Source organism: Centropristis striata, chromosome 9 (assembly GCF_030273125.1).
Source record: "Centropristis striata isolate RG_2023a ecotype Rhode Island chromosome 9, C.striata_1.0, whole genome shotgun sequence".
Taxonomy (NCBI): domain Eukaryota; kingdom Metazoa; phylum Chordata; class Actinopteri; order Perciformes; family Serranidae; genus Centropristis; species Centropristis striata.
In genome coordinates, this window is record NC_081525.1 from 16,886,258 (window position 1) to 16,897,430 (window position 11,173).

At 39.5% G+C, this 11,173-nt stretch overlaps 1 protein-coding gene across 4 annotated transcripts in view; it reads left to right on the forward strand.

Moving 5' to 3' along the window:
- Window positions 1-8,674, forward strand: part of tp63 (tumor protein p63) — a 36,425-nt gene extending 27,751 nt beyond the window's left edge. For 2 of the 4 annotated variants that reach the window (XM_059341634.1, XM_059341632.1), the window contains exons 7-14: window positions 245-354; window positions 439-575; window positions 769-851; window positions 933-1,057; window positions 4,703-4,848; window positions 5,219-5,363; window positions 7,389-7,482; window positions 7,584-8,674. In XM_059341634.1, coding sequence (XP_059197617.1) covers window positions 245-354; window positions 439-575; window positions 769-851; window positions 933-1,057; window positions 4,703-4,848; window positions 5,219-5,363; window positions 7,389-7,482; window positions 7,584-7,880 — 1,137 coding nt within the window. In that variant the 3' untranslated portion in view covers window positions 7,881-8,674. The remainder of the gene's footprint in view (window positions 1-244; window positions 355-438; window positions 576-768; window positions 852-932; window positions 1,058-4,702; window positions 4,849-5,218; window positions 5,364-7,388; window positions 7,483-7,583) is intronic. The other 2 variants (XM_059341633.1, XM_059341635.1) reach the window with 2 other exon arrangements.
- The last annotated feature ends 2,499 nt before the right edge of the window (window positions 8,675-11,173 follow it).

An 11,173-nucleotide genomic window follows, 5' to 3' on the forward strand; every position in this document is an offset into this window, starting at 1 on the left:
CAGAAAAAGTGAAAGAGAAACTAAAATCGTAGCTAAACACTTTTACTGTATGTACATATAGGGGGATAGGGAGAATTCTTATTAGTGGCCGCCTGTTTTTTTAGCATTTAAGGACAGCTTCCATAATAAGCAGATTATATAAATGCATGGTCAAATTCCCTCTCTAGAGAACATTTTTTTGTTTCCGTTTTCTTTGGTGTCACACAGTGATGTCACTCACCGTCAGTGTTGTTCTCCTCCTCAGGTTGGGACAGAATTCACCACAATTTTGTACAACTTCATGTGCAACTCGAGCTGCGTGGGAGGAATGAACAGACGCCCGATTCTCATCATTGTCACTCTGGAAACCAGAGAGTAAGAGACACGATCATCCTCGTCCCCAGTCGTTTTCCTGTCAAGCTGTGGATTGTGTCTAAACCTGCCGTGTCTTCTCCTCAGTGGTCAGGTATTAGGCCGCCGATGCTTCGAGGCCAGGATCTGCGCCTGCCCGGGCAGAGACCGAAAGGCGGACGAGGACAGCATCCGCAAGCAGCACGTAACGGACGCAACAAAAGGCAGTGATGGTACGAAGCGCCGTAAGTAGGGCCGGGGCTGGTGACGGGCTGACATGCTTCGGTCTCACCTGACATGCTGTCAGTGTCGAGGACCTACTAACACTGAATGCTGCCAAACTCTCCACCTTCCTCCCCTTTCGCTTGCTCTGTCTTAGGCTAACTGTTCAGCACACGGCACAGTGGTACTCACACTCTCCCTCTGCTCTCTGTCCAGCCTTCCGCCAGGTTTCCCACGGCATTCAGATGTCCGCCATCAAGAAGAGAAGATCTACAGATGAGGAGGTTTTTTGTTTGCCTGTAAGTCTAGTTTCAGGGATTTAAAACATCAGTCTGAGTATGTCTGAGCTCCTCGCTGACCTTTCTCTTTGTTTCTTACAGATCAAAGGCCGTGAAATATATGAGATTTTGGTAAAAATCAAAGAGTCTCTGGAACTCATGCAGTTTCTGCCGCAGCACACTATAGAGTCGTACAGACAGCAGCAGCAGAATCTCCTTCAGAAACAGTGAGTACTCGTTCACATTCATAATAAAGTCGTGCTCCTCGGTTCATTGTGAAAGACAGACCTACATTAGCTGCAAGGTTCATCCTCAAAGTTTCCTTGTTGAGCTCTGCTCCCTCTGACTCATTCTGCTGCACAGAAGCCTTTTTTTTTCTTTTTCTTTTTTGGATGAATTGTTTTTAATAGACTGCAGTGATTTAACTGACTTAACATGACTGACTTGTTGCCGAAAAACTGATAAAGGCTTGCATGAGATTTCTTGGTTCTATTTATTGCTGCCACTGAAGCATCGCAGCTGATAGTAATTGCTCTAAAATAGGTGTTATTGAACGTTTCCCCGCAGCTGAGAATTTACCTAGGATTTGCTCAACTTCGATGGTTAGCCTCGCATCAAGTAGAACTGTTTTTTTTCCTTCTCTTCTTCTTCTGCGCTCTCTCTCTCTCATGGGATATGAGCCAAATCGTGACAAATGTACCTGGCTATGCTTTGTTAAGGAGAAGCTTCCAAACATTGGCGGTAACGCCTTTGGGTGCTCTGCCAGGTTTTGCACAACAGCACCCAAGAAAATCTGTGCCTCAGCCTCATCTATTCACCTGAGCATAATTAAAACTGTCTCAGACGCACATGTTCACACACACTTTTCCTCGTCCACGCCCATTTTCACTATAAGCTATGGAAAAGAGAAGATGGGTGTAAATGATAGTTTGACAGCCCTATAATGATAATTACTGCTTATGTTATAGTTTCCCATTAAGAGACTGGCAGACAGCCGCACTGTGAGGTAGTGCTTGAGTTTGCTGCTTTTTTACTTTACTTTATGTGTTGCTGTCTTCCTGTTCTTTTTTTGACTATATATTTATTAGTTTTCACTTTTTTAAGCAGAAGAAGATGGATACATTCAAGAAAAAACTACAAAACTAAACCGTAGTAACAAAATCACCAGCTGAAATTCTTACACAGGGTTTAATATGCAATAAGAACTATCAGGTTAATCCCTGCAGCATGGTGACAGACACAAGAAGGGTTACCAAATTTTATAGAAGTGCTCTTTGCATGTCTTGTGTTTAAGCAGGGCTTAACAGTAATTTTCGAAATTGGCAGCCAGTGTTTGGCAGCCAGTGTTTGGCCTGCTTCTTAACATAAAACATGGCCTGCAAACAGGAAAATGCACCCCCAAATATATGCATTTTAATATTTCTTGAATTCTTTTTATTTAAATATTGCTGAAGGGTCAACTTCTGCACTGCTGGTATTTTGGATTGAAGGTGGTTTTTATTCTTTTATGCCACATTTTTTTATTATTGTGGCATTATTATTATTGTAGCATTTTTAAGGAAGACTTGCATGCAAAAAGTTCATTTTTATTGGCTTCTCCACTCTACCATAGCCTTATAATGGAATACTATATTATATATATATATATATATAATGGGGAAAACCCTCATTTGGGTGATGTATAATTGCATCTTATCTTAAATCTTATAAGACTGAACTAAACATGGCAACAATATTGGCACCCCACTTTTAAAAGTTAGTGTTGATTTAGGGCACATGGATTAAAGAGCAGGGTCGAAATGACGATGTGGACATATGCATTCTATGTGTGATCGCTGTTGTAGGCCACAAAATATTAACGATCATTAAGTAAAATAGGTTTAACTAAATAATGCATGTCAGGTAGAGAGAGGTATTTAGATTCTAAATTCACATTTTTCTAAGTAATAATATTAGAAGGGGATATTTCTATTCATTCTGCATGTTTTTCTAAGTTTTCTGTGTATCTTCTTGGTGGCAAACATAGCTTGTTGTCTCTTCTGTAACTGACCATGTTTCCCTCACAGTCTTTAAAATAAAAGGTTCTGTCAGCAGCAAATGTTTCAGGCCTTTCTTTACCTCCACACTAAATACACACACACACACACACACACACACACACACACACACACACACACACACACACACAGTACTGACATGCTGTGATTTGTGTTTGTATAGTGCCATCTTCTGGACAGACTTATTAATGCAGAACATTATGAAGTTGCAGCTCAGTCACACAAACTTTGTGCACTTCTTTGTGTGTTTTTTCTTTTCATTCATTGAGTGACTTCCTCTGAAGCTCTGGGCCTCTCTGGGGTCACTCCTCTCTCCTCCTCCTGTCAGTGAGCACTTATTTCTGCTCTCTCTCTCTCTTTTTTTCTGGTTTCCTCCCTGCAGTCTGATAAAAGCCCGTCTTGGTAGCCAGCTCATGGAACCTGCAGGAGAGCAGAGGCGGCGCTGCAGCTCCTCCTGAAACTCTGCCCCACATTCCTCCTTCTGCTCCTCCTCCTCCTCCCACTGCAGACCTCCTCTCTGACTCCTTTTTATCAACTTTCTGATCTCCCTTTCTGCCTTCTGAGATTCTGCACTGAGGAAGTGACACTGAAACTATGCTGCAAGATCATGGAATATCCCCTTTTCAATAAAGACAGTGTCACATGTAGGTTGTAGCCCTACATGCTGGACGAAAATCCATAGATTTTAAAGTGTAGACTGATTTGCATGCGTTCTTTTTGTCCATAAAAAGTCAATTTTATGATGACACTTTGTTCAGGTCATCCCTGTTGAATTTCTGTTGCATAGAGTTTATTTGTGAAACGTTCATCCCGTTCGGCCTTTCCTGATGGCTGAAGTTGGACAGGAACCAAGCTTAAACGTCTGTTTTTCTATCTTAACTCAATGTTTGTGCCTTTGCAATCTTCATGAGAGCTGGACTCACAAAAATCTATCTATAGGGGTTCTTTCTTGGGGGGAAGAGACTTTATTATTGAGCCTTTTTGCTAATGCTGGTCATGTTTTATAAAGTCACTGCAGGACAGTTTGTTTGTTTGTTTGTTTTGAACTTTTAATCGAGGGAACTGCAGATCTGTGAGAGCAGATTTGAACATGTGACCATTCTGTTTGAAACAGATTGTTTTGTTATTTTTTGTGGCTGTTGCACTTTTGTCTGTCAGAACATAATAATAAATTGCTTTCCTTTTGCTTGAACTATGTCCTTTTGCTTTACTGTTCTACTATGAAACATGTGGTCAGTATGAGGAGTGTAGCACCCTATAATGTAATAATTTCCTGATAATGTAAGAAAAAGTTGCACTTAACTCGATCGAAAATGTAATAAAACCCAATAATGTCATAAAATATCCTGAAAGATAGAATTGCAGCTTCTGAGCAGACCTGGAGACCCCAGGTAACTCTTCCCTAAACGTACCTCTTCACAGATTTCCAACAAATCACTACCTCATGAAAACAACAACAAACCAACAAAACAACTTCCTGGAAATGTAATAAATTCCCAATAATGTAATAAGGTAAAAATGTTATTACAATATCAGTCAGGATATTTTATTACATTATTGGTGAAGTTATTACATTATTGGGTTTTATTACATTTTCGATTGAGTTAAGTGCAAATGTGCAAATCTAAGGAAATTATTACATTATAGGGTGCCATAAGGAGGAAAGATCAAATTTAGTGAAAGTAATCTGCTAAAAAAATGCTATTATCAGAATAATTATGATTGTTTTTGTTCAAGAACGGTAGTGACCAGGCCTCTGCTATTAGATCTGACTGGTGATTATAACGTCCTGTAACCTCCTGTCTCCCGCCCCAGGACTTCAATGCCGTCTCAGCCCTCCTACGGCTCCTGCTCCCCGACTCACGGAAAAGTCAACAAGCTGCCCTCTGTCAGCCAACTCATCAACCCCCAGCAGCGTAACACACTCACCCCATCCAGCATGGCTGGAGGCCTGACTGACAGTAAGTGTGTCCTTTTGTTTCTCTTCCTGTCTATCTCAGGCCACCATGCCCCCCTCCACCAGTGGTCCCGTCCCTTCTGGGCTTATTGTATATTATAAAGTCTGCATGTCCGGGCAGGCAGGGGGGGGGGACCTGAGCACCCTGACATAAAACTTCCTCCTCAAAAAAGAATGTGATCCCTGTGAGACTCTCCCGCAGGACCTGTTATGATGCATTATGTGTCATGTTGAGAGTAACCTCTGCATGTCCCCCTCGCCCCCCCCCCCCTCCTCCTCCTCCTCCCTCCATGTGTTTCAGTTGACGTTACGTAATCTCTAAATCCCAGCGCGGTAATAGAAAAAGCTCACAGTAGCTCCTTTTGTCTCTGCAGTGACTCCTATGATGGGCACTCACATCCCCATGAACGACATGAGTTCACTGAGCCCCACACACGCACTGCAGCCACAGCTACCCCTGGTGCCTTCCTCCCACTGTACCCCCCCTCCTCCATACCCAATGGACAGCAGCATCTCCAGGTACCTCAGCAAACCACAGTGGATACACCTGACTCTTCTCTTTCCCTCACTTCCTTTAGAATCATATCATAACAATTAGTCAGGCGGTTTAGCAAAATAAAGGGGACAATGCTGGACAAAAGCACCAATTTTTTTCAACATGCTCTCCATCACCATAAGTTTCAATTTTTGGTGGGAGCCACTTCATCAAGATTGCGGATCGGAGATGGCAGCCATATAAAATCTATGAGAATCTTCCAAGCCACTTAGAAGGTCAATCTTGGTGTCAAAATATACATTTTCTGGGTCAAGGAATCATTTAAAGTTATTGAGAATATCACTAGATGATTATTTAATTAGGTAGATATGTTCATTTTTCAGAATACATGCACTGTATATGACCTATATATTAATATATGTCGGACCGCTAAGGAACTGAGTTGGAAATTACATAAATACATGGCCAAAATGAACATATCTATTTGATCAAATAATCATCTAGTGATATTTTCAGTAGCATTAATGGGTTCCTTGACCCAGAAAATGTATATTTTGACACCAAGATTGACCTTCTAAGTGGCTTGGAAGATATATTGGTTCTCATAGATTTTATATGGCTGCCATCTGCGATCCGCCATCTTGATGAAGTGGCTCCTATCAAAAATTGAAACCTATGGAGATGGATGTGGAAAAAAATGTGGTGTTTTTGTCCAGTGTGTTCCCATTCTTCCTAAGTCGTCCTAAGCCGACTGATTAAATCATTCATGCTACATGTAACCAACAATTGTATAGTTCAACAAAATGATACGAAGATTAGAAATCAAGTGCAATTAACTCTCATATAGTAGTAAAATCACAGAGCAACATTCAAGAAAATGCAATTCAAGATGATGTGATTTTAGGAGAGACTTTAGAGTGGATCCCGAGTGTAGGAGCCCTGAATGCAAAGGCCCCATCCATCTCCTTTTGCCTTAACTTGGAAATGAAATGTATGAAATCCATAGACAGAAAAACAGAAAGGAGTACCACCAGGGAATCTAAGCAACGTACTGCTGTGGACGGGGGCAGATTACAAATATGTTTTAGCCACCAAAAAAAAAGGCCCATATCAGTTACAGTGTATGCAATACTTTGAATATTTAGAATATTTTTGCTTGACCCTGCTCTGACATTTACACTTTACGGCTTTACACTCTCTGCAAAGCCACCAGACTCCATTAACAGAAACAGTAATTTTTTTATTGTGTGACATTTATTTGTTTTTCATTTATGATTATACTCAGTCAATCATTATTATCGGTCACCCTTGATGAAATTAAACTGAAGGATTTTGAAAATATATGTAAAAAAAAGATTCAATACTATAGACAAGCAAATGTGCATTGCGACAAAACCCACTTTAAAAAACCCAGATTGTCCCTTTAATGACCTGAAAATAAATTGAATTTGAATTTGGAAACATTTAAAGGTTAAAGGTATAATAATTTTGCATTGTTTCTTCATCTTTCGGACTCTTCATCAGGCACAAAACAGCACAAACAAACATCACATAATATATACATGTCCTCAATGATAGCAACCATGTAGGCCTGAAATAGTGTTTTAAATGTATTAATGATTTGCCTGTGTAATACACTTTGAATACTTGCATTAACTCACAAAGTTGCTGACAGTATCCACATAACAATCATTTTAATTGTCTATTTCTAGGTTAATTTTCCAACATAACTTGAATCTGAAGTCCAATACATGGTATTCTTATTGTCTATGAGGGTCCAAAAATGTTAGTTAACTCTTTTCCATAATACAAAAACTAGAGTAAAACTTAAATTTATGATGTCATCCAGTATAAGGTCTGAAACTGCTCCACAGACCATTGAAATAACATATAGGAAGTGTTAATACAGGTGGTGCTCCCCTCCCTTTAAGTACAAATGTTCAGATACCCAGGGTTAATACGTTGGTAAAATAAACTCTGAATATTAAACATTGAGCAGCAGTTTGATGGTTCCACGTCCTAAAGCTGCTCTCCTCTTCCTCCCTCAGCTTCCTTATACGGTTGGGCTGCGCAGGCTGCTTGGACTACTTCACAGCACAGGGCCTAACCAACATCTACCAGATTGAGAACTATAACATGGAGGTGAGCCCTTGCCTATCCAACACGAGTCATTTGATGGGTTAGAGAGAGAAGAGTGGCTCCCCCTGCGAATACTAACGCTCCCCTGTGTCCATGACCATTAGGACCTGTCCAGGCTGAAGATCCCTGCTGAGTTCCAGCACGTCATCTGGAAGGGCATCATGGAGCATCGACAGGCCATGGATTTTTCCCCACCTCCCCACATAGTGCGCACCACCAGCGGGGCCTCCACCGTCAGCATGGGCTCCTCCGAGGCCCGAGGCGAGCGCGTCATCGACGCCGTGCGCTTCACTCTGCGCCAGACCATCTCCTTCCCGCCGCGCGACGAGTGGTCCGACTTCTCCTTCGACCTGGATTCTCGCCGCAACAAACAGCAGCGCATCAAGGAGGAAGGAGAGTAAGACGACATTCTCCGTCTCTCTCCCGCTGATCCCGTTTCTCATTTCACGCCTGCTGTTGGAACATTTCTTTTAAAACCCTGGTGCAAATACCGCTGAAAAAAATTTTCAAATAAAAGTGCACTTATTTTCAATATTGTTGTCGTTTTCACAGAGAAAAAAAATTAATGGTGCATTTTATTATGTTCTAATTTCTTGAGAGCACTTAAGAAATGCTGAGGAATTCAAGATTGCTTTTTTTTTTTACATGTTCATGATTCATTCCCATGTTTAAGCATGACTGGAAACAAAACTGGCATTAGAGGGCTTATAAGGGCTTCTTTTTCTGCTACAGTGTATTTTAATTTGTCATAGACTTTTAAGGTTTCACCACTGTGGTTGTGCACGTTAGTCATGTACACTGGTTTTCATCTGTGGCAGAAGTCAGCATTGATTGTATACATTTCAAACGTTTCCTGTCAGAAGTATTATGTCAGTTGATGGGCAATTTGTTTTTCTGCTGTACTTTCTATATTTTGCGTTTTTTATGTCTGTTGTGAGACCAATGCATCACCTTTTTGTGTCAGGTTGTGAAGTATGTTTAAGTGACAGATGGTCATTCATTTGATGTAGCCATATATAGGCCTAATGCTCTTGACCCAGTGTTTCCCAGTAAAATACCATGACTGATGTCCTTTTCTTTGTTCTTGTTTTACTGCTGTGCATAAGTGGTTGTGATTGCATCACAGAGCAGGCGTTTCCTCTTGCAGCAGACGGCTAGTACAAGTATTGTTTTTTTATTCATGAACCATATTTTGGTAGAGGTTTATTTCATTTGTTAACTGGCCAAAACCTGATATAAATGTATATAAATTTGTATAGTTCTTTTTTGAAAGTCTCCCTAAAGAAAATGCATGATTTTCATCATGGAACAAAGCATACTGATGTGAATATTGCTGCCTTACCAGTAAGAACAATGTTTGTGTTAATTCAAAGGAAAGCATACAGTACGTGTGCACCCGACAGTAGCCCAAGTTCAACTTTGTGTCACGTAGCCAGCGTTGTTAGAAAGCAGACACCATCTGCATTTTCATATTTTTGTACAATGTATTGTAAATATGTTGCAATATACCAAGGGTATTTTGATATAAATCTGAAATAAATATCCATATTTGCTGTATTGCATGTTAATACTCTCTTGTGTCTTCACTGTCTTATTTAAGAGATACATATTGTAAACTGATCATTGCTTTTTTCTTTTTTTAAAAGATGAAAATTTGACAATTTTTGACAAAAATCGACTTTTTCCATGGGGCATTTTTTCGACATAGCATAATATGGTGTTTTTCTGTCATTTCTGGTAATATTATGCTCTAATAAGTATCAACAGCTAAACTAATTTGAAGCCTTTTTAAATTTGACAATTTTTGACAAAGAGTTTTTTTGCACGGGGTCATTTTTGGACCAGCAAACTTTTAGTTACCTCGAGGCCAGAGACTGCCAATAACATGGTGTTTTTCTGTCATTTCTGGTCATATTATGCTCTAATATGAATCAACAGACAATAATTGACTCATATGAAGCTTTTTTAGGCTTTTTAAAATTAGATAATTTTTGACAAAAATTGACATGACTTTTTTTCAGGGGGTCATTTTTCAACATCCCATAATATGATGTTTTTCTGTCGTTTCCGGTCATATTGTGCTTTTTTTTTTGACAAAAATCAAAATATACTACATGCTATAGTATGAAACACAAACTATAATTGACTAATTTGAAGCATTTTTAGGAATTTTATAATTTGACAAAATCATATTACTGCGCCCAGGGAGCTGTGTGGGAGGTGCCTTGCACAAGGGCACTTCAGTTCTTGACCTGCCAGTCCTGGTATTTGAACCAGCATACTTTCAGTTACAAGCCTGATTCAGAACCTCTAGTGTTCTGAATGTAATGTGGTGTTTTTCTGTCACTTCTGGCCTTATTATGCTCTAATATGTATCAACAGACCATACTTGACTCATTTGAAGCACATTTAGGCATTTTAAAATTTTTGACAACAATTGACATACTATTGATTTTTTCGAGGGGGTCATATTTGGACGTCTCATAATATATTTGTTTTTTCCACAGTTTTTGGAAAAATTATACTACTACATGTATCAACAGACTACAATGGACCCATTTTTAGGCATTCTAAAATCTGACCATTTTTGACAAAAATCGACATGCTATAAATATGACTTTTTCTTCTAGGGGTAATTTTTCGACATCCCATGGTGTTTTTCTGTCATATCTGGCCATACTCTTTTATGTATCAACAGACTAATTGACCCAGCTCAAGCATTTAGGCATTTTAAAATTTGACCATTTTTGACAACAATCGACTATAGTATGACTTTTTCTTCAAGGGGTCATTTTTCGACATCCCATAACATTGTGTTTTTCTGTCAATTCTGGGAATATTATGCTCTAATATGTATCAACAGACTATAATTGACTAATTTGAAGCATTTTTAGGCATTTTCAAATTTGACCATTTTTGACAAAAAATTGACATGCTGACTTTTTTTATTTTTTTTTACAAGGGGTCATTTTTAGACATCCCACAATATTGTGTTTTTCTGTAATTTCTGGCCATATTATGCTCTAATATGTATCAACAGACTATAGTAGACCGATTTCTAGCATTTTAAAATTTGAACATTTTTGACAAAAATGCAAATGCAAAGCAAAGCAGGGACAAAACTGTTTTTGTGTCTTTTTGTTCTACACCTAGGGATTGTAAACCTACGCCCAGAGGGGAGGAGCTGAAACTGTGTGTGCAATGGATGGGAACTGTCATTTAAAATTGAACCAGTAATGCGCTGTAATTGTTTTGTGTACAAGGTCTCCACGTTGAGCTGTGGCTCACCAATCAGTCTGCTAGACCACTATTTGGTTGACTGAGTTTTTATTTTTCAATGAGAGGTTGCCGTCGGGGTGTGTGCGTTACAGGGCCAGTCTATTCCACCCCTATGAATTTCATTGCCTTAAGTGTTATAGTGTGGCCACGGTACCAAATATGAAATTAGACTGCCACCACAGTGCCACCTAGGGGCCGATCAATAAAACCTTAAAGGGTTATCCTCAGGAGAGCATTGACAATAATTGTACCAAGTTTTGTATAATAATGCACAAACTATCCCTTTAATCCTCATACAGTGTCTGAAGGAGGACTCTTAACTGATATGTATAAGTTAGAAGACGCAGGTAGCAATGGTGGAAAGTAACTATGTACATTTACTCAAGTACTGGACTTAAAGTAAAATTTTGATTGA